Below are 24,916 nucleotides of genomic sequence, written 5' to 3'. Positions count from 1 at the left end.
ATCTAAATAAGTTCCTTGACCTCTGTTGGAAATTGCATGGGTAGACATCAGTCAAGGATAGGCTTTAAACTGGGGTGTGATCAACACAAGGAGCTTGGGTAGGGTGAATAGACAAGGTCATTCACCCAGGGTAGGGGAGTCCAAAACTAGAGGGCATTGGTTTAAGGTGAGAGGGGAAAGATATAAAAGGGACCTGAGGGGCAACCTTTCCATGCAGGGGGTAGCGCATGTATGGAATGAGCTGCCAGAGGAAGTGGTGGAGGTTGGTACAATTACAACATTTAAAAGGCATCTGGATGAATACATGGATAAGAAGGCTTTGAAGGTATATGGGCCAAATGCTGACAAATAGGACTCAATTAATGTTTGGATATCTGGTTGGCATGGCACTGAAGGGTCTGTTTCTATGCTGTACAAATCTGATTCTGTGACTCGAACCAGCCAATTTAACTCTGTAACTTATCATATATATGTAGAATGGTCATGAGGAGATAGAGGCTAAATGGGACCGGTAGAAACACAACTGCCTTCAGTGTGGACCTTTACAGTTGGAAAATGAGAAAAAAACTTGCACTGTCAGGCAGAAAAAGGATTATCATTCTGTCATATTCTCTGACAAAGAGTGGATGGAGCAGAGATACTGATTTTATCTGTTTTCATTTTATTTTCTTTGAGAAGGTCAGCAAAGTGAAATAATCATGAACACTGTTGCTGGATGTGACAGTAGTGTAAGATTCACCCACTCTCTAACTAAAAGACCTTGTCAGTATCTGGTTCTGGATCATTACAGTATATATTTTAAGTCTCTAATTGGTTTTTCCAGTACAATTGTAATGAGAACAGATTTTATGACTGCTGATATTACAAATTGCAGTGTTTTATCTAGGTATTGAACAATGCATAATATACAACATCGTCAGCATGGGTAACCATATCTATTTATTTCTTTGCAGGAACAAGGAAAGATTCGAGTTATTTTTAATGTTGGAACAGATGATATCACCATTGAAGAATCAAGTGGTATTGTAAATGATGGAAAGTACCACATAGTACGGTTTACACGGAGCGGTGGCAATGCCACTCTACAGGTGGACAACTGGCCAGTCATTGAACGTTATCCATCAGGTATGTGCTCAAGGGCAGTACAAAATCATATTTACACAGATTATACATACCTTTATATATAACTTATAATTCTGTTTGAAATTGGTGACAATATACTATTCAGGGCAGTATGGATACCCACTGATCCAAATCATTAACAACAAAGTATCAGTCAACTCAGTTGATGAAGAGGACAACACAAAAAGACTGAAGTTTCATTGTATAGTGTTGTTCACAACATAAGATAATATTTTCAGTATTGGATTTTTTGAACAGTCATCTATGAACTGGGTGACATATATAAATATCTAAAATACCAATGCCTCAATATCAAATCAACATTTAAACAGTGGAAAGGCTTTGACAAAAGCTGTGTGAGTAAATGGAAGATGAATTTAGAACAGGGTTTCATAATACTTGTTCTACTGAATGCTTAATTAGTCCATTAGTATGAAAGTCATACCCCTCATAAACAGGTTAGACATTTTATTTCATTTAGCTGAAACAAATAGTCTGTCTATAATAAATTTAATACTACATTTGATGTTACCTGAAAAAAAGACTATGCTTTCAAAGGGGAGACTTCTACCAAGAACAGAAGATAATTTAAAATCAAAAGTGAAAATTTAAGACAATAAATGTTTCAGTTTGATTAAATGATTAATGGTGCGTTGTGATTACATTTGGTTAACTACTTTAGTTTATGAATTACTTGATCACAAGAAGTTTGAACTGTCAATGCATTTATCCACAAAGTAAACAGTGTCCTTTGGTAAAGATTCATTTTGACTGCTGCGCAGAATAAGTGACATCAGATCAACTGTCTCATAAGCTTAGTAGCTCCCATCCAGTTCCACTGCAGTCACTGAAATTAAATATCAGGCTCTGCATATAATGGGCAACCAATCTACCTACAGCACAGGAACCTCTCAACCTTCTTCTCTCCAGTTCCCTCAGCCTTTCCGAGTAAGACCTTCCTTCCATACCAGGCAACATCCTAGTAAATCTCCCCTGAACCCTTTCCAAAGCTTCCACATTCTTCCTATGATGTGGTGACCAGAACTGTATGCAATACTCCAGGTGCAGCCTTACCAGTGTCTTGTAGAGCTGAAGCATGACTTTGTGACTCCAAAACTCAATCTCCTTACCAATAAATGCTAACACACCATATACTTTCTTAACAGCTCTATCGACCTGGGTGCCAACTTTCAGGGATTTATGCACCTGGACACTGAGATCTCTCTGTTCATCAACACTGCCAAAAATGTTAGCATTAGGCCAGTACTCTGCATTCCTGTTACTTCTTCTGAAGTGAACTACCTCACTCTTTTTCACATTAGACTCCATTTGCCACATCTCAGCCCAGCTCTACATCTCATCTATGCCCCTCTGTAACCCACTTAATGCATTCAGGATTATATAAAGAAAATCAGTAACAACACATAAAAAAAATCATTATTTCAGGGTGTCTTGAGTATGTTTAATATGTAAGCAGGCATTGGACGGTGTTATGACACAATGATATTTTGAAACGTTTTAAAACTACTGTCTGACGTGGAAACTTGTAAATATCTGGTATGAAGGCTTGCAAAGAATTGTGAATTTATTAGTCTCCATTTGAAATCAATTTTTTCTGACCAGTGTAGACCACTGATTAGGCAAGGCATTGATATAAATCTGCTGTGATTTACCCTGTCCTATCATATTCACTGTTCTTGAATATCTCCTCAGAACAATGAAAACTATTGGTTCAGTTAGATGCTGAAGGACACAAATTGAGAGCTAGAAAAACATGGGCGGAATCTCACCTAAAAAAAAAGTGGATGATTGAAATATGTAGTTCATTCCTAATGTTTTTGTGGTCAGATTCAAAATATTGATTTTTTTTGTTGTGTAAAAATATGCTTTCTCAACTTTCCAAACAATTGCCGTGCATATTGTGAGTGAGTTATCGTCTTTGATCAAGGGACTGGAAAATGTGCAGTGATGCAGGATTGAAGTTCTGCTTCAGCATGGCAGACTGATAAGTATTGATTGGTGCAACAGTGAGGAAAAGAAGTCATGTGGTTGTTCAAACACGAGTCAGACAGCATTTGTTTCTCACATTTGTATTAAGATTAACAGTTGCACATATTTAACTCTAAAATTATGATCAGAAATAAATTTGTTAATCTGAATTTGATTAAAACATATTGGAACTTTGATAATGAACTCATATTAAGGACCAAGACATTTAAGCTCATTCATGATAATGATAATCTTATGCACTGCATTAATACAAATTGATTTTGCTTTCAGAGAATACCTGAAATCAAGCACTTTCAAACTCAGTCTACTTAAACTCTTTAAATAGATTAGTTCAAAAATGCACAGAGCACTGTTGATTTGAGTTATTAACACTAGTAAGGCACAAATTCTAGTAGGTGAACTGGCTAATCTCAGCTGAGGTGCCCTTTGAGGATCTTGTTCCTGATCATTGCACAGTGGAATCTGGTAGGAGGTGCATGTATGTGGATGTTAGATGAAGTGATATTGAGGCATGCCAATGCTGTACTTTTGAAAGGTTTTCCAGCATCCTTGAGACCACCTTTATCCTTAAAGTGCACCAAAATAGGACTGAGAATAGCTGGTGCCCTGGAACAAGGAATAAAGCATTAAAATACTAATTTTCAAAATGTTACTGTTTGTATATTTGAATGTGAAATATTTCAAGAAACAGCTGTTCTGAAGAGCCAGCACAAAGTAATATGTTGAATCTTCTCCTTATCATTTGAATGGACTTGGCACTAAAATTGTACATCTTGCTATGTAAACTTGACCAATCATACTTATAAAAAAAGGCAGTTCAAAAAGCCAATGGCCAACTTTAGTCTAATACTGAAACAAACATCGAATCATAAGACACGGACACAGACCGTTCAGTCCAACTTGTCCATACTGACCAGACATTCCAATCTGACCTAGTCCCATTTGCCAGCATTTGGCCCATATCCTTGTAAATGCTTCCTATTCATATACCCATTCAGATGCCTTTTGAATGTTGTAATTATACCCACCTCCACCATTTCCCTGGCAGCTCATTTCATGCAAGCACCACAAAAAAAATTCCAAGTCACAAAATTTTTTGTATAGTAATGTAAACTGAGAGATAAATTTTAAAGTGTCACTATAAACTCAGTGAATCAAATTACTGAAATGTGGAAGTATCGTTCCCTGGCATGTTTCTTTTGTTTGGCATGGGCATTAATTTAGGAAAAGGAAGCAGCGGAACGCACAGAAATCAATCTGCATTTTTTTGCCCAAAGTATCATATTGAATTAATTGCTTTAGCACGCGCAGTAGATAGTTCAATTTAGCTCAGTCAGGAAACAAAAATCACAGAAAAGTTATAGCTACTGTGTTTTGCAGAAAAGCTACTTTAAATTTGCTTCATGAATTTTGCAAAATGAAAGAAATTGAAAATATGAGAAAACCACTGGAAATCCATCACTTTTAAAGAATAATTAATACTATCGATTAATAGAAGTTTGTAGGTTGTTCAGCAAAGGCATATTTTGATGATGGTTAAGGCAAGCCTTTATATAAAATTAAAGACACTCAAAGAAGAGAAGTACCATCTGCTTTTCTGGTTGTTGACATGACTTGAGCTTTCACTTATATTGCTTGGTTCCATGTTCCATCAAGGAAGAAACCAAACACATCTGTCTAGTCTATTTATTGAATTTGTCAGTTGTATCTGTGAATTTATTGACAAGAGGTGCATGAATGGAGGCGCTGCATTTTGAGAACATTGTTTTGAGGCGTATGCAAAGAAAACATAAACACCATTTCCTAAACACAATTTTGCTGGCCTCAAGGATAAAAAAACATGTTATCAAGTTTGAAAAATGAATGCCATGGTATCAATTAATTGCTTTTAGGTTACTAATGCTAATTTCAGATGTAAGTTGTCGTGATGAATGCAGTTATTTCTTAGCTCCAGAATGGCGCATGATATTTTTTTATGGCATGGGAAGGAAATATCAGCAATGTAATGGACTAGCTATAACAATTTATATTCTACTGATGACACTTGGTAGACAAGTGGTGAAATCATAAGTCAGTTATGGACAAACTCAGTTTCCTACTATTTAAAAAATAATTCTTAGTTTAAATTTATTTTCTGACTAATAAAAAGACCACACAAGGACAATTTTTTCTTTAATATAAGCAGAGTGTGATTCAAATGATTAACAGAATTTAATAGTAGATAAACTTTAATAAAACTGAGAAAATTCTAAATAAAACAATAGTGACAAGTTCAACACCACAGACATTGCATTTTTAGTTATGTCCTATGAACTAGTTTAAATTTGTATTTCTGTGACCAATTGCAACTTTACATTTAAAAACCATAACTAATTATACTGATTACAGCAGAATCTTATTTGTGTAATAAAAATGCATTCACTGTTCCAGTTCAGTTCTTAGTGTCAAAAAGATTATATTTCAAAATGTTGTCACGGACCTAGTTTACATTTTTAACTCCATGGCTAATAGGCGTATGTAAGAAGTCAAGCTAAGAATAGCTGTACAGTGCAGAAACAAATTATTGCAGATATTGGAAGCTGTACTGAAAAAATCTGGAAATCACAGTGGGTCAGGCAGCATCTGTGGAGAGAGAGAGAGAGAGAACAAAATAAAGTTTTGAATCTAGATGACTCTGCCGATGAAGAGCTGCCAGCTCTGATGAAGAATTATTTAGACTTGCAATGTTAGCTTACTCTCTCTCCGTGGATGCTGCCTGATTCCCAGCATCTTTTGTGTATAGTGCAGCACCTCTTTGGTTTATTGTTCGGGATATGTGAATAACATATATTGTTATTATTTGTGAATTCATACATGTAGTTCTCTGCAGACTGTAAGAAGCTTAAAGATTAGATTACAGCATGCTTATGTATCAGATAAAAATATGCACAGTGTATGAATCTGTGAGCACAGGTTAGGGCGCGTTCTCTCATAGAACACAGAGCATTACAGTGCAGAACATGCCCTTTGACCCTTGATGTTGCACCATCCTGTGACATCAATCTGAAGCCCATCTAATCTAATTTGTGGGCGGCACGGTGGTACAATGGTTAGCACTGCTGCCTCACAGCACCAGAGACCCGGGTTCAATTCCCGCCTCAGGCGACTGACTGTGTGGAGTTTGCATATTCTCCCCGTGTCTGCGTGGGTTTCGTCCGGGTGCTCCGGTTTCCTCCCACAGTTCAAAGATGTGCAGGTCAGGGGAATTGGCCATGCTAAATTGCATGTAGTGTTAGGTAAGGGGTAAATGTATAGGTGGGTTGCGCTTCAGTGGGTTGGTGTGGACTTGTTGGGCCGAAGGGCCTGTTTCCACACTGTAATGTAATGTAATCTAATCTAAACTATTCCATTCTTGTCCATATGCCTATCCAATGCCCATGAAGTTGAAGTGGGTGGCCATCAGAAACAGATACCTGAATTTCAATTGACAGAGTCTAATTCAGCCCTTTCCCACAAATAATTGTTACCCAATCACCTCAAATGCTACATTTAGTTCTCTCAGAAACCAAAAATGATTGGTCCCTCAAAACTGCCAGTGAAAGTGTAAGTTAAAATGCATTTACTTATGTGAACATGAATCCTAAAGGAATAGGAGACTTCTTGTGCCTTATCATTGAAACTGTAATCCAATAATATGCTCTTGGCCAATTCTTCATAATTGCACCACTGGAAGCAGATAAACTTGCTCACTCACTGGAGAGAGAGAGAGAGAGAGAGAGAGAGGCAGACAGAGAGAGAGGGATGATTAGTGGTAAGTTTAACTGGAGGATCAGCACACCTCAAGCAAGGTTGAGAAGGTGGGGCATCACAAAACTGCCATCTATTCAATTGACCTTGTCCACTTATTCTAGTGGGTGACATCTTTACCAAACAAAAAGTCTTCCTCACTGCCCAATGATAAAAGGCTGGTTTCAGCAGCACTTCAGTCATGTACTGATAATACAAGAGGACCAACTTCACATGATCCTCATGCTATCGTTTTCAAATCTTGATTCTTGTTTGTCACTAGCTTGGTGCCCTAAGTTGCAGGAACAAAGTCTTAGTCCCAGACCATCATTGCAGATGATTTAATGAAATTTACAAGCCTTTCATTAAAATTGAGATTTTGGTCTGTCAGAATATTACAGCCCATCAAAATATTGTCCAGTTTCATGAACAATAAATTTAGGCGCATGGAAATATTGAGCATATTTTCAAATTTTGCAGTTTAGGTATGGAGTACACCGCCAAAATGTTGTACCTCCTAAAACCGAAAATGCTTTATTGATTGTTATAACATACTGAACCATTCTGAGGTGTCCATACAAGCTACTACCAAGCTTGATGTTTTCTCTCAAACAAATTACTGTCACAAAACAATATTGATTTTGATTGGTTTGCTTTGACCGATTGATATGTTTTGTCAGGACTAGAATGTGTAGACCTCCTTTCTGAAAGATGTGTCCACAGAAATAATGGTCATGTGATATAATAAAGATACATGACAACAGCCAGAAGCAAGATTCAGGGCACATGAAAAGCAAATAAAAAGTGTTTTTCATCAATACAAAAATAACATAGATTGTTAGAAACCAGTGGTCAATTTGTGCATGGTTTGTAATTACCCTTTTTTTTGGGGCCGCTGTAAAAGCAATCATGCACAGGCCATTGTAACATTTAGGGCAAATCAATATGTTTTGTGAAGACATTGCATGCCATTTTGTACTTCAGTAAGTCCAATGAATAGACCATCTGCCTGTAACTGTTGAAATTTAACTTTTTCAATTCTTAGAGCTAGCAGCATGTTTTCAGATTATTAAATATTGTACAGAATAGTTTTCTATCACTGGCAGATGGATAATTTTGTATTGTTACCTGGATGTCATTTTCATTTTCTGAGAAATGATGCCTGTTGCCCCGTGATGCTAATGGTTTGCTGGTAAAATTACTTGTAGGGCACAGGTGTCAGTTGGAATAAAATGTAATTCTTATTATAATGATAAGCCAATCTAAATGTTAGCTCTTTGAATTCTTTCACTTTTCATTTGCCAAAGGTTATGGGCCATGCGTAAAGTAAATTGGTGAGCTTTTCTTTTTGAAATTCTCTTGCTTTTGAATAAATCAAAGAAAAACCTTTCTTATATTGCATTAACTTTCATGTGCAGAACACATACAAAAGTGTTTTAATAGTTGTTTCATCTAAATCTTTCTGTTTTTATTGAATGGTTCTGACTGATTTGAAGCAACAATGCTGAGAATTAAAAGTTCTACCTCAGTGCAATTTCTTCTGTTTCACAGTCTGAATTAGAAGCTTTTAAAGTTAGAAATTACTATTCACAATATTATTGAATTACCACTTGTTTGTACTGTCTTTTAACTCTCAAAACAGTGCAAATCAATTTAAGTTAGTTTCTTTCCTATTATTGGTAACAGTCATTGTTGACTTTAAAGAATGACAATTCTCCTCAAATAAATTATAAAGATCTGAATATGCTAAAGAAATTAGATGTTTAGAACACAGAAGAATCTGTTTATCATATCTGAACAGTTCTTTGCTATATGGCAATCTAAGTCGAATGCCATTGCTCTGTTTTCTACCTGTTATTGTTCATCATTAAATATTGGTGCACTTTCCTCTTCAAAGGCATCATAGCCAACTACTATATATGGAAAAAATATTTTGTGCTCCAAAAATCCTTTCAGTAAAAGATTTATTTTGACTTGCCTTTTTTTTATTCAACAATTTGAAATTGACTACCTTGATGACTGATTCCTTAATCAAATGAATAGTCTTTCCCTTTTCATCCTATTAAATTATTTTTTAATTTGAAAAATGTTTGTCTCCTCTTTGCCTTCCTTACTCTAGTGAAAGATTTGCTACTATTGGAAGCTATCCCAACCTTAAGAATTTGTTGCATTGTTACACACATATAGACATGGCTTATTATTTATAATGTATAGTTTTTCTTTCTCTTCGCTGACATTTACAGTTTTGAGTTCAGTTTACCACCACTAGCTTTGACTTTTCTTTTGCTAACGCCACTATTGGTGTGATAGTCCATGAACACGAGTCAGAAAATTCTTATTGGAAAATTAAGATCTGTGTGGGGGGAGTAGTCATCACCAAATACAATTAATATATTTTAAAAGGGAGGAAGGTATGCTGGCTAAATATGTTAAGCACTTATCAACTATTATTACCAACAGTAATTTCAACCATACAGTCTTGCCATATATAAAAGCTGCATGTAGACCAAATCGGATTAATTGTTGACTACATGCATTCAAATAAATAAAATGTCTTCAAGATTTTGTTTATAATAGCCTATTGACTTTATTATATAAAAAAATATGTAATTTTATTTTCCATAAATACTACTCATTTAATTTGTTGTCAAAGATAATTAAGATGTATTTAAATCCAGATATTATTTGGATGATATTGTTCTTATAAATACTTTTTGCACTTTTTTTTTCATGCAATTTGCTCAAAAATGGCCACAAAATAGGCCATGTTGCAGATTGAATTAATCATGAAAAGTTTTCAGAAGTTGTGTCCAGAATCTTAGAGGAGGTAGTTAAAAATCTCACTTTTTAGACTCAAGGACACTACTGGGTATGTTTCAAAAGTTTTTGTTTACTTTGAAGCTGACTACTGTACATTTCATACAAGTTAAACTATATGAAATAATATATATTTTTAAAAAGGTAATGTTTATTTAAAATTGGATTATTCACAACTGGTTATTAAACACAAATGATTAAAAATGCAAAAATATAAAAAAGCACTGCAGATCGGAAACAAAAACAGAAATTGTTGAAGAAACTCATCAAGTCTGGCAGCATTTGTGGGAAGAAAGCAGAAGAACGCATTCCAGGACTAGTGACTCCTAATCAGAGTTCCTTGATTTTCTCCAGCAATTTCTGTTTTTGACTAAAAATATATAATTTTTAAACAAACACATTCTCAGCTGTACTAAAGAAATGGTCACTCTTAAAAATATTAAGAAATGTTTTAAAAGTTATTTTTAATGAAATTATGTTCCAAAACATAAGAAGACATTTTATTTATTTGAATGCATGTAGTCAACAATTAATCCGGTTTGGTCTACATGCAGCTTTTATATATGGCAAGACTGTATGGTTGCATTGGTTCAAGGCAGAATTTACAATCAAAAGTACATGCATGGCTTGTAATATAACTTGTTGGAAGAAATATTTGTCCAAACTAGTACAATTTTGAGTTCAATTTGTTATTAGAATTACCGTTTCACTCAAATTAGAAACTTATGGTTGTTATGTGGCTTAGAAAAATAGGATATTGTTCAGAGAAAATATCACTTGAGCAAACAAATATATAAATCAGACAAATCTAGCATAACTTTGCATTTACCTGTTTTCTGTAAATGGTGTCATTTTTACTTTCAACACATAAAGAAACAATAATATTAAAAATCACTGCAATAAAATGAAAGAAAATAGTAGGCACCTGTACTTTACTGTTATTAAGTCATTATCTACAAGATCTGTTTACATAGCTGGCCGATAGCATCAATAAAATGCATACAGTTTAAATTGTACAATTTGAAATAGATTACTCTTGGATAATAAAATATCTTAGAGGCATAAATACACAAATTGAAATGCCACTCTCAAATGCAGTGAAAACAACCAAAGTACTTGCTTTGCCACAGGCTCCTTCTGTTAGCTTAACTCTGACACGCAACAGATTTTATCTTTGGAATGCCATTTTCCATCAACTCTGGTGCCTATGGCTTTGACTTTGCAAGCTCTCATCTAAACAATGACCTCCCTTCCATTGTTCCAGTTGGTTGACTTCAAACCATGCATAACTCTTAGAAAACATAATGACAGGTTCCTACCCCAAGATATTTTGATGTAAGTGACAGATATTGAGGAAGTCTCTGTTCAAACTGCAACTTTCAAGTTTTAAACAGAAATGCTTTATTTGTATAAAAATTGTTATCATTTGTTAAAAATAGACAACTCCATGTTAACTGTATCAATTTGGATTTTTAAAATTGAATTTATGGACATCAAAAGTTGATAAATTAGACCCTATTTATAACACAATCACAAACTGAAGGTAGCAACAAAAAACTTTATATCTAAATATTAAGCTCTTTCTACAATAATCATAGGAACAAAAAAAAACAAGCAGTTTTATGCAGTTGTTGTCGATGTGTCTCTCTGTGTTGTGGATCTTAATTGGATATTCCCCAAACATGGCTGTGCAGATTTCAATGTGTTGCTAACCCATTTGTGATTGCAATGGAAGCAGCATGCCAATTTTATGTTGTCTGCTCATTCTGATTATTGAAGATCAAACCAGTTCTAGCTGCAATGTTTATTGGCTGGATATATAGAAATGGATCTAATATTGTGAGTGGCAAGTGCCACTTAAAGCTTACCTGCACTGCTTAAACTATGGGAGGTGTGTTGTGGCAGAAGCAGATGAGAGTTTGATTGAACAGAATCTGACCCGGAAAGAGTGGCAGAAGGCGCAACATAAAAGTGTTTAATGTTTCAGAGTTTTCAGATACTGGACTGAATGTTTTGACAGAAGAAGGGGAAAGAAGAGATTCTGCACAAAAAGGAGGTTCTGTAGACACAGTGTAAAGGCAGTGAAAATAGGGAGCTGTCTAGATCACTGTCAGGGATCCAGCCCTAAGAACTGGATACAATACCTCAGCAAGTTTGATGATTTCACACATACAGTGAAGGTCAGTGAATGCATCCTCAAATGCTATAACTGCATCAGTATCCTCAGATACTGCTTAAATCACCACATGCATGTAACTGACCTACCAACGAGCTCTGTCAGTCAGGCCTCATACCTAACATTCCTATGTTTCATTTATATTCACACATTTTGCACTACTACAAGGTTCACATCTCACTAGTTGCACACATTGTCAAATATTGAACCATGCCTGCCACATCATGCAAGAGATTAAATTACACCTACTGACATGTTTCCTGTCTCTTTTACAGTTACAGAGATAGTAACTGCCAATTGAAGGGGGGAAATGAGCACCTGCATGTTCTCGCCCCCATTTATAAGATGGTACTGGCCATTATCAGCATATCCATTACTGAGTGCATGGCCAGTAGAGAGACTAAAACCATTCACGTATATGGTATGCTTACATATCGCATTCTTCTAAGATCCCATCATTTTCATCGCAGTCAAGTAGCAAACGACCAGCATTTCAGTGGCATCCATCAGAATAATACAACAATCTCCATGAAATGGTTTTTAATAGGGTCTTTGAGTATGCAAATTAACTGGTCATCTGCCAGGATCGTGTAACCACCTAGCATTGTAGCCCACTGCTGGATAAATGTTTTTGTAGCAGGACAATGCCAGGGTGTTGAACTGAAACCAATCCTATTTGGGAGGCCTGTAATAGCATGCTCATTGTTTCAGCCCACTAACAGGTCTATTCTATCACAGTTCATGTAACAGCATGACTTTCATTGTACACGTGTTGTACAACTCTGCATAAGATGAGCACAAGAGTCATCAGCCATGGCTTTGGGAGATACTCCTGGTTCAAAAGCCACCCTTTCGATTCTGTGAAAAGTTAGCTAATGTCACTCAGCCATCTCATAGCTTCTGCAGCAATTTCAAAAATTGTGTTTATAATCATCATAGATATGAATACTTTTGAAAATAATGCATTGTAAGGTGCAAGGTTATACATTGAAAAATCAGAATGGCAGGACAGAAATAAAGCAAGATATTGTCATCACCTGCAGATTAGATTCCTACAGGATGGCTTTAAATGTTATGACATTCTGACTTCAGAGTAATCCATAACCATGCACTTTCATTCAGACTCCGTGGAGATCTGCAAAATGTCACAAGCAAGGAACTGAAAGGAGACTTCTCTCAGCAAATCACAACTCATCCACAAACATGAGGCAGCTCATTCTAGATTACTTTAAAAAGTTCTATTTTTATCACAAAACTCTTGGATCCTACAATTTTCTTTTCCCCCTCAAATTTGCCATCATTTTTGTAGATTTAACTTTTGTGAAAATAAGTGACCTGCCAATTTGATTTTGTGCACTGTGCACTTCCTGTCTGTGGCTCATATGCCACGAATGAAGTTAAAAAACTCATCTTTCCAAAGTCTAGAAACAATACCTAGAGAGATGTTGAACAAGTGAGAAATTCAATATTGCTAAACATTAAAATTGTGCCTCATGTTAAAATTATGAGATGATACAAATTAGATCTTCAATTCAAGCCATTTACTTTAACTTAACTTTGTATTAAAATTAGTCCACCCCTTTTGTGTGTCAAAGAGAAAAAAAAAACAGGCTTTTTATTTCTGCTTTGAATGTGCTGGCATCACAGATTAATATTTGCATTTGAACAACATTTATATGGAAAGCATTTACAGTGGGTAAAAGTGGTCAGCCCATCAGTGCCTTATACCTCACCATCATCTTGCTTCATTAGATTAAAATACATTTGATTTCCTCTCTTCAATAAATGGTAATAATGCCAACCCCAGTATATTATGGTGAGGACAGAAATAACCAGAATCCAGATTCAATAATTCTGGATAATATATGGTACCAGTAGAGGCAATCCAACAAACATTTCCATTTTCATTGTTGTTTGTGGTTCTTGCTAACTTTCCTCCAACTTTTGGCATCTTTATCATGATTCATCCATGTTTTTTCAATAAGTTACCATGACACCTCTAAAGCCCTATTACTCAGATACATTTATTCAACATCTTTGCAGTTTGTGAAAATGTCATGATCAAAACATTAAAAGGAATTTTTTTTCAGCAAGCCTCTTGACCACAACACCAATCTAATGCATTCACAGTGAAACAATTTCTGTTAATTGCTGTATTAGCTTAAGTATTTTACATTTGCCAGTTTACAAAATTGAAATGATCTTTAAAAATGTAACAAAAGACGTTTAACAATTTTGAACTGTAGGAAGTCTGCATTCTCTAAATTGAAACAAATGTAGTTTAAAGGTTGTGATCTATTAGCAATTTGTGTTCATTAATATCATGAGGCTAAGTTTTCTAAGTCAGTATAAGGGAAAACTCTAGGAAAGGAATTTCAAAATACATATTATCAAAATTTTACTTCAACTAAATATGTTTCAACAGACTATACCTCAGTTACCATCTTTGCAATTCAACTTATTCACGTCACCAGCTTAATATTGGGCAAAGCGCATTCTTCAAAATGGGCAATGCCGACAGATACTGACACTTACCAACAGGTGGAAATAGACTCAACCCCACAACTAGAGAACCAAATCCCAGCCTTACTCAGAAATCTGGACAGTTAAACAAGACAGACTTCCAAAAAATGAAACCAGGTGGATCCAACACACCATGCTTCTATGGATTACCCAAAATTCACAAACCAGGAGCTCCTCTCAGACCCATAGTCTCGCTACCTGGAACACCAATTTACAGATTAGCCAAGGAACTGCACCAAAGACTAAAACACTTAGTAGAAGAATCACGCCACTCTATTCATTCCACCCAAGAATTTCTGAAGACCAACAAAGACACTAAGATAGAAGAGGATGAAATAATGGTAACCTTTGATGTAACAGCCCTGTTCACATCCATTAACATCATCCTGGCCAAAGAAACACTGACTAAACTATTAAAAGAACCAAAGACACATACACCAGACACCACCAACTTCATCAGCAAAGACGTTGTCAAGCTAATGGACCTATGCCTTACCAGCCACTTCACTTTCCATAACAAAACCAACAGACAAACTAACGGAACATCCATGGGATCTCCGATATCAGGGTTCTAAGCAGAGGCAGTAATGCGGAGACTCTAGCAAACAGCTCTGCCAACCATCCAACCCAAACTTTGGGTTCGCTATGTGGATGCCACCTTTGTCATCACTACATGAAACAAATTAGAGGAAATCCTCAAGACCATCAATAATATCAGTACAGGCATAAATTTCACTAAAGAGGAGGAAAACCACAACAAACTGCCATTTCTAGATGTCACAATACAGTGATCAGTCAATGGGGAACTTCAAACAAGCATCTACAGGAAAATAACACATATGGACCAAATACTGAACTACAGGAGCATTCATCCCAACATCTACAAATGAAGCTGTATTAAAGCATTATTTCAGCAAACCACCACACACTGCAGCACCGAGGAACTACAAAGAGCAGAAGAAAACTACCTATACAGCGTATTCAAAAAGAACGGGTACCCAATGAACACAGTTTGTTGATTTCTCAGCAACAAACCCAAACAAGCAGATAAAACACACCCAGAGACTTCCCGACATCAAAGACATCTTGGACATGACTGCCAAACTACTCTGACCTCTTGTCATCATGGTAGTCCACAAACCCACCAACACACTAAAACAGCAGCTAATGAACTTAAAAGACCCTATACAGTCAACAAGCAAAACTAACAACATTTAGAAAGTACCTTGCAAGAACTGTAACAAAGACTACATTGGACAAATAGGCAGAAAGCTAGCCTACATGAATACATGAAAGGATACATGAATATCAACTAGCTACAAAAAGACATTACTCACTATCATTAATACCCTTACATATAAATAAGGAAGGACACCACTTTGACTTGGTCAACACCTTCATCTCAGGACAAGCCAAACAGAGACATGCAAAAGAATTCTAGAAGCGTGACATTCTAACTGGAACTCTATCAACAAACACATCGATTTGGATCCCATCTACCACCCTCTGAGGAAAAAAGAACAGAAAATGACATCAACACAAGAAATGATATCACAGGAAATGATATCACTAACCCAAGGAAACTTAAACATGTAAACAGAAAGCAGGCCATAACACCAGTTCTTCACTGGAAGCTCACTGATGATGTTACCTAGTATGGTGACAAAACGTCTGAAAATGAGCCTTCCAGCTCAGCAAGCAAACTTACTGAACCTCAACCTGAGCTACAAATCTTCTCCAAACTCACTAATGAGCAATACACACAGCCTGTATTAAACACAGGCTGAACATTCTTCTTTTTGCTTGTCCTTAAGAAATAACTTTGGATAACCTCAACCCTCTTGAGTAAAACAAAGTGCTACAATTCACCAATGTCTTCCAGAGTAATTGTGAATATTTTTGAATTATCAATCTAGTGCAGCAACAGGAAGATGTTCCAAGGTCCGGTTATGGTTAATTCTTAAAATGATTGAGTCATGTTGACCTAGGGAAGAGAACAACAGACTGAAGGTTCCTTGCCATGTTTGAGAAGCATATCCTCCTGTGGATTTCATTAGAACAGTATTAGTAGGAACAGATTTGCAAATATATAAGTATCAGATGATCCACTCTTATCCTTGTAGAGGTTGGCCAGATGAAGAGATGTTCCAAAGAGGGAGGACAGAAGAAAATCCTTTATAGGGAAATCTTCTCATTAAATGCTTTATTGACAATCTTCATATTGAGCAGAACAAAAAAACTTTGCAAGTGCAATGACCTAACTTCAAATAAATTATCTAAATATTGAACCTACCTAAAAATGAGGAGAGTAGTTGAGACATTCAAATAAGCATCAGTAGTCTTAGTTGTGTACACAATATCTATTGGTGTCATTTGACAGAGAGGAGAGGTGTCCTGGCTATTATTTATTTTTCAACCAGCACCAACAAATACCTTATATAATTATTTATCTTACTACCGTTTATAATACTGTCTTTGTGCAATACGGTACCAATTTCAACTACACTGAAACTAGAAGTGATTACATTCTGAAATTTTTATTTGAATGCAAGGCATTTTGTAATGCCCTGTTAAAAACTAAGGTTTCATATGAATACAGCCTCTCCTTCTCTCTTTACCTTGCCTTTCAAATGTCTATGAAGCAGAACAAATATACTCAAATATAAATGAGTTTTGGTCAAGGCTGAAAGTTAATTGGAAGAATTAGCGATTCAAATTTGCATGTTGCTATTACTCTGTGGTGCACTGTCTCAAGATGTCAATCTACAACATCAAAGAAGACATGTTAATTTGAGGTAAAATGTTCATTAACTCTCTCACATATCAAATCATTTCTTTGTGCTTTTCATCTCCTTGCATTTGTATTCCATGTCGAGCAAGTGAAGTCAGTATGATATAGCAATGAAGTAGTTCAACAAAGGGAAATCATGCATGATTTTGACACACCTATAACTAAATCATGCTCATGGAAAGTAATTAAAACATTTAGAGGATGCCATAAACCATAAATAAGCCTTTGCCCTGAATTTTTCAGCTGATGGAGAGACTCTTTATCTTAATGAAAATTGATGCCAAAGACACAAATCCAGAAATCCTAATCCCTTACCATTATCATAGGGGTGAGGGAATGAGATGACTTCTAAGTTGCATGTCCATAGCTCATGGTGAGTTTTAATTTGGACAATCAAAGTTCATGGAGGCAACTGCACCTGCTAGAGTGCAATCGCCTCAATCATTTCTGAATTTTGCAAATTGTAAGTCCAAAATACAACTTGTGAACTTTAGTTCTGGTAGATAAAAGCCTGACTGGATTGGTTTGGAAATTTAGGCTATTCTTTGAGAGAGGTAAAGCACCCTTTTGGCTTTGGCTTTGGTTCACTTCAGCGAGAGGTCAGGTGACCTTTGTGAAGGGTAAAGTCAATCTTGGAATTGTTGAATATACAACATAAATGTTCATGAAAGGTAGATAAACTAATTAGAACTGTCAGACACCTTGAGGTTGTCAAAGGTGTTGTTAAAGGGATCTGTCAAAAGAAACTGTCAGGCTGAGATCTATGTCCTTTAAATATTGGAAAAAAATGTCTGACCGAATTAAAAAATGGTCAGCACTTGGTATTTCACTCGGTGTGTTAAGATGAGTCTGAGTGTTATCATTGCAAAATGAGGGCTACATAACTGACTTCACAACCATTCCTTATCACAATTTGGGGCCTGTCAGCTCACAGTTCATATAAAGTGGGCCAATGAATACAGTTACTCTTCTGTAAGAGATAATGGAAAAGTAAATCTAGTGAATAGTTTTTTATCAATGTGCCTATCAAAGTCATGAATTCAGCATTAGACATCTAAGTACTTTATTTATCTGCATGGATCCTCTGGGGTGAGGGTTAGTATAGGGCTATCGGTGTAAATAAAGTGGCATAGATTGTTATTGACAGTATGATGCCTTTTGGGGGATAGATGAGGAACACGAGGTGGCACAGATGAAGTATGGGATATTATGTCCCATTTTCTCTACCACAGCCTGGAATGAAAATTCAAACTTCAGCGACACTTTTCCTGGTTTGGGTTTGGGGAGCTGTGAATTGTTTCAACTCTGTCCTCCTGACTCTGAAACAAAAATTCAGGCCATAATCCCTTCATAAAAATCACCTGAATTCTCAACTGAATTGAACGTCTCCACCTCATGATCATAAATAAGATTTCTTCAATGTATTTGCTCGGTGTGCATGCTGGAATGGATGGAGATAGAGGAAGCTGATGTGCTGAAAATTTTGTCAAACATTAAGATTGACAAGTTGCCAGGCCCGGACCAGATTTGTCCTCGGCTGCTTTGGGAAACAAGAAATGCAATTGCTTCGCCACTTGCGAAGATCTTTGCATCCTCGCTCTCCACTGGAGTCGTACCTGAGGACTGGAGAGAGGCAAATGTAATTCCTCTCTTCAAGAAAGGAAATAGGGAAATCCCTGGAAATTATAGACCAGTAAGTCTCACGGCTGTCGTCTGCAAGGTGTTAAAAGGGATTCTGAGGGATATGATTTATGACCATCTGGAAGAGCATGGCTTGATTAAATGCAGTCAACACAGCTTTGTGAGGGGCAGGTCATGCCTCACAAGACTTATCAGGTTCTTTGAGGATGTGACTAGAAACTTTGATGAGGGTCGAGCCGTGGATGTGGTGTATATGGACTTCAGCAAGACATTTCATAAGGTCTCCCATGGTAGGCTCATTCAGAAGGTCAGGAGGAATGGGATACAGGGGAACTTGGCTGTCTGGATACAGAATTGGATGGTCAACAGAAGGCAGCGAGTGGTAGTAGAAGGAAAATATTCTGCCTGGAAGTCTGTGGTGAGTGGTGTTCCACAGGGCTCTGTCCTTGGGCCTCTACCGTTTGTAATTTTTATTAATGACTTGGATGAGGGGATTGAAGGATGGATCAGCAAGTTTACAGACAACACAAAGGTTGGAGGTGTCGTTGACAGTATAGAGGGCTGTTGTAGGCTGCAGCGGGACATTGACGGGATGCAGAGATGGGCTGAGAGGTGGCAGATGGAGTTCAACCTGGATAAATGCTAGGTTATGCATTTTGGAAGGTCGAATTTGAAAGCTGAGTACAGGATTAAGGATAGGATTCTTGGTAGTGTGGAGGAACAGATGGATCTTGGTATGCAGGTATATAGATCCCTTAAAATGGCCATCCAAGTGGACAGGGTTGTTAAGAAAGCATATGGTGTTTTGGCTTTCATTAACAGGGTTATTGAGTTTAAGAGTCGTGAGATCTTGTTGCAGCTCTATAAAACTTTGGTTAGACCGCACTTGGAATACTGCATCCAGTTCTGGTTGCCCTATTATAGGAAAGATGTGGATGCTTTGGAGAGGGTTCAGAGGAGGTTTACCAGGATGCTGCCTGGACTGGAGGGCTTATCTTATGAAGAGAGGTTAACTGAGCTCGGACTTTTTTTCATTGGGGAAAAGGAGGAGGAGAGGGGACCAAATTGAGGTATACAAGATAATGAGAGGCATAGATAGAGTCGATAGCCAGAGACTATTTCCCAGGGCAGAAATGACTAACACGAGGGGTCATAGTTTTAAGCTGGTTGGCGGAAAGTAAAGAGGGGATGTCAGAGGCGGGTTCTTTACACAGAGAGTTGTGAGAGCATGGAATGTGTTGCCAGCAGCAGTTGTGGAAGCAAGGTCATTGGGGACATTTAAGAGACAGCTGGACATGAATATGGTTACAGAAATTTGAGGGTGCATACATGAGGATCAGTGGTCGGCACAACATTGTGGGCTGAAGGGCCTGTTCTGTGCTGTACTGTTCTATTTTCTATGTTCTATCCGTGTTAAAACAGTTTAATCCCATTATTCCAGATTTAGGACTTTCCGACTTTTATTGGTGAAGTTATGCTGAAGCAAATAGCTGTGGTGGAACACTTTTTCATGAGCTAATGGTGTTATTCAAAAAGATGTATTAATTCTCTATATTGGTCTTTAAAATATTGCTAATGAGCACTGATATTGACTGAGTATAAGCTTGTGGCATTCAGTAGTTAATTATTCCTCAGTCGGCAGCATTATAGTTGTATTGTCTTTTGAATGAATGATGTAACAAGCAGGGAGACAGGAGGGCAACTTGTGGATCGTATCAAAGAACACCGCTGGGACACCCACACTAACCAATCCCACCACCCAGTGGCTGAACACTTTAACTCCCCCTCCCACTCGGTCAAGGACATGCAGGTCCTTGGCCTCCTCCATCGCCAAATCCTAACCGCCCGATGCCTGGAGAAAGAACGCCTCATCTTTGGCCTTGGGTCCCTCCAGCCACACAGGATCAATGTGGATTTCACCAGTTTCCCCATTTCCCTCCCCCCACCTTATCCCAGTCCCAACCTTCCCAAATTGGCACTGCCCTCTTGAACGGTCCTACCTGCCCATCTTCCTTCCCACCCATCTGTTCCATCATCCTCTCCAACCTATCACTTTCAGCCCCACCTTCACCTATCTATCACTTTCCCAGCTACCTTCCCCCCCAGCCCCAACCCCCTCCCATTTATCTCTCAGCCCCCTTGGCCCACAAGCCTCATTCCTGATGAAGGGCTTATGCCCAAAATATCGATTCTCCTGCTCCTTGGATGCTGCCTATCCACTGTGCTTTTCCAGCACCACACTCTTCAACTCCGATCTCCAGCATCCACAGTCCTTACTTTTTCCGAGAGTCCAGGCATAGTTTTGGTATAAAAGTTTGTACAAAAAAAAGCACAGTATTAGATCAAATGGCATGATTTCAAAAATATATTTCACTTCAGACAGCAGTTGTAAAACTATTGAGTCAGTTGTTGTGGCTTCTAATGCTATCTGTGCCTCATGATTAGTGCAGCATTCTGTCATGCACATGTAATCCATCAGTCTGTATTTATTGTACGGTGGTTTGACTTAGAGTTATACATTTCCACTACAGAAACAAGGAGACATTGTGGTGAAGTATTACAAGTGTTTATTTCCAGAAAGCTCAGTAAACATTGTTTCTCATTGAATAAATCAAGGATTGCACGTTTGATGATTCAATAAACATGGAAATAGTCTGGAAAGGACAGTGAGAGTGTTAGTGTTACTTAGGTGTGACCTGCAAGTTAAATAATGTGAACAAAGAAGACAAAAATATACAAAAAAGTGTCATATGTCAAGATAAAGTATATCCACTAGACTTTGAATTGTTTTTCTGTTGCTTCAGCTTCTTATCCATCTCCTTCAGTGCCTTTCAACGATGATGTTGTTTCATGTCAAGTGACTGACACCTTTATTTGAGAAAGGGCAAAATAGAATTAGGCTTCAACAGTGGCAATGTAATATGTTGGGAAAGAAAAAAAAAGACATGCCAGTCGGCTTGACATAGCTAGTCTATCCGATCTGACCTGCAGGTATGAAGATATGATTAAGATTCTTTTCTGCTGCTTTCTCTCAATTCTGCAACAGACTTTACTTCAGATTCAAAGGATTGACCTCTTTCACTTTTTCCCCTGCTTTCTCAGATTGTGTTAAATTACTGTTATTCCCTTGAAGTCTACCTTTTCAAACAGAATTAATACACTACAATGTGACAAAATATTGTCTACTCAGTGGAAGAATGGAGCTACTTCGAATTCAATCAGCAAGTGCAATGTCACAGCACAATACTTGGATGATCATCTTTTATCCAAACTGAATCCTTTTCAAGTCAACTTCCAATAAAGTGGCAAACAAGTTTCGAGTGAGAAACCTGAATGTCAATGCATGATAGTGAATGAGGCATGCCACTCAGACTAAGCTTCATAAATTTTGATAACTGTGTTGTGAAAATATCGTTATCCCAGCCAGGCTATTTGAAGGTTATATTTTAAGAAAAAGACAATGCAAGCAATTATAGGTTAGCAAATTTGATGTAAAAAATGCATTATTATGAAAGAAATGAAGTTTTATCTCTATTGTTGACAGCTACATTATCTTGACTGCTTCATTTTTGAAAATTATTCTGTGTTCTGAGTTTGGGCAGCATAAAAATGCCATGTTAACTGACTATATCCAGTGAAGGTTTAGTTTGGTTCAACAGAGTAAGTTTTCAGTTATTTGATAATGTTAACAATTATTGATCTAGTTATTACGACATATTTACAATGTGGTGTGACAGATGTTCGTTTTGTGTGTTATTTTAAATTTGAAAGGGTGTATTGAGTTATGTCAGAATTGCAGCTGACAGATATTTAACATAGGTATGTCAGAGGGAATAGTTTAAATTATTGCGATGATTTGTTGAGAGTCAACCCGTACCTGGGCTGTTTGCAGAAGAGTTCCAGGCCTGACTGAGCTGACAGTACACAATGCAAACTTCATATAAAACCAATTTAAATAGAACGTTAAACATATAAAACTCTGAATGTATTTTAATTTTAAAATGAAAAAGTACTTGGACAAAGACAAATAGACATTCTATGGATCTTCAGGCTATTTATGGACATTTCTAAAAAAAACACCATTATGTGGGAATCATGGAATAAAGCCAAATTCATCAATTTTTTTTAATTAAAATGTTTTGGAGTATAGAAATTAATTCAATAAGAAACAAACAAACGATTTAAAATAATCAGTTGCTTAAGACCTGATGTCAATGATGAAAGAAATGGACTGTTAAATATACAGTAGCTCTTGTCAAAGCCTCATTTGCTTCAAAATAAAAACAGTATTGTTATCTGCATCTGTGATTTTGTATAGATATTGTTAATATACAATAATTTTGCATTACTGCTGATTTTCAGCCTAATGGATTATTAAGAACTATGAGCATTCATTTTGCCACTTTACACTTTCCTAATTTGAGTGATTTAATGTGTTTTTTTTACTTTGAAATGCAAAAAAAACCAAATTAACATCAGCTGTATCTTAAGGCATGGAAGAAGTAGTTTGTGTCACAGGCATTAAGATTTCATAGTCTGTTCTTTAAGAGACTAATATGGTGAACAATTACAGTGAACACAAATAAATCCGACATCTGACATAAGGTTTAACTAGTTAATATGGGCTCTTTTCAAAACTAGCAGACAGATGAATATTCTTTTGTAAAGCTGTTATATGATATGATTTAATTTGTTGTTCTGGTTTGTCTATAATATAACTTCAATAACTTAGTTGGCGATGCAGCTTTCTAATTCTTAATTAATATAATAATTTTGTTTGCTAAAAAAAATTAAATGACTGAAAAATTTGAAATGTTGTAGGAGCATTTCTTAAACATCCAAATTCAAAAATTCATGTGACAACTGTATAGCTCAAGCTTTAAGTATTAACCTTTAACCTTTGACCTTACAGATTTTAACCAATGAAATGTCTCTTTAAACTTTAAAGGAAACAATGATAACGAACGCCTGGCGATTGCTAGACAGCGAATCCCATATCGACTTGGTCGAGTAGTTGATGATTGGCTACTCGACAAAGGTAAAAACATTGATTAAAACTTCAAATAAAAAATAATTTGAACATAACCAAGTAGCGTTGGATTGTAACTCTAATAAACTTAAAATATAAATTGCCAGTAAAATTAAATAAAACAAAATGTTTTAAACAGTAGTTAGAAATATTTACATTGCGTGTTGAATAATTCTTTTCCCATTATGAAATATCAACAGTTTAATAAGCATACCCCATTAACTTAAGGTTAAAGGGACTGTTAAATATAGACATCTAATTGTGGTCAATGTACAACATTAATCCTAGACATTTAACAAACAGTGATAAATCCTGTACAGAATATATTTATATGTCTAAATTTAGTCATTAAAGGATGGACAATTAGCTGTGATCCATGATTTTTCATTTCTGCAACAAAGTCCTTTTAAACTGTAGATAACTTTAAATAGTGTTTCATATGAAATTGGAAATAAGATCTGAAGTCCCTTTAACGTTTACTTCAAACATTTGAAGAAATTGTAGTTTGAAAAGAAGTTAACAATAAAAATGACATTTGCTGCATGTTTTTTGCTGTGCAAAAACTGAACCCTTTAAAAGTATTATAAATGATTTTTGTCAAAAAATCAAGAAGTGGTACTATTGCAAAAGGTTTGTTCTGTTGGAGTGAAATGTTTCACATAATTTTCTCATTTTATGTGTCACTTGTTAGTTCACATTTGCATTGACAGTTTGTTTTTCATTTTAAACCAGAAGGCAGTCTTGCTGGAAGGCAATCAAATCATCATGTGATCTCACAATACGTTCTGTATTTTTGTGAAGCAACATTTTGTACTATTGTTAATGCTTGTATCCTAAATTCAGTAAAAATTGCTTTTGAAAGAATGTTCTACAAAGAAAAAGAGGAGCACACACATCTGATTCCTCTTTAAGCAACAAAAAAGTGAGATTTATCGAAGAAAATACACATCGCTCACATATTCCATTGAAGAGCAATAAATTACTATTCAAAACATTTTTCAGTAATTTATTGCAATCATTAACCACCTCATTAATTACTTGT

General features: G+C 36.3%; 1 protein-coding gene across 32 annotated transcripts in view; it reads left to right on the top strand.

The window, feature by feature from the left end:
* Positions 1-24,916, top strand: part of nrxn1a (neurexin 1a) — a 1,866,202-nt gene that overhangs the window by 1,715,072 nt on the left and 126,214 nt on the right. For 23 of the 32 annotated variants that reach the window (XM_072580867.1, XM_072580862.1, XM_072580863.1 and 20 more), the window contains 2 exons: positions 954-1,125; positions 23,794-23,883. In XM_072580867.1, the coding sequence (XP_072436968.1) occupies positions 954-1,125; positions 23,794-23,883 (262 nt within the window). The remainder of the gene's footprint in view (positions 1-953; positions 1,126-23,793; positions 23,884-24,916) is intronic. The other 9 variants (XM_072580889.1, XM_072580894.1, XM_072580888.1 and 6 more) reach the window with 1 other exon arrangement.

Source organism: Chiloscyllium punctatum, chromosome 11, assembly GCF_047496795.1.
Source record: "Chiloscyllium punctatum isolate Juve2018m chromosome 11, sChiPun1.3, whole genome shotgun sequence".
Taxonomy (NCBI): domain Eukaryota; kingdom Metazoa; phylum Chordata; class Chondrichthyes; order Orectolobiformes; family Hemiscylliidae; genus Chiloscyllium; species Chiloscyllium punctatum.
This window is presented reverse-complemented; position numbering and strand designations above follow the sequence as displayed.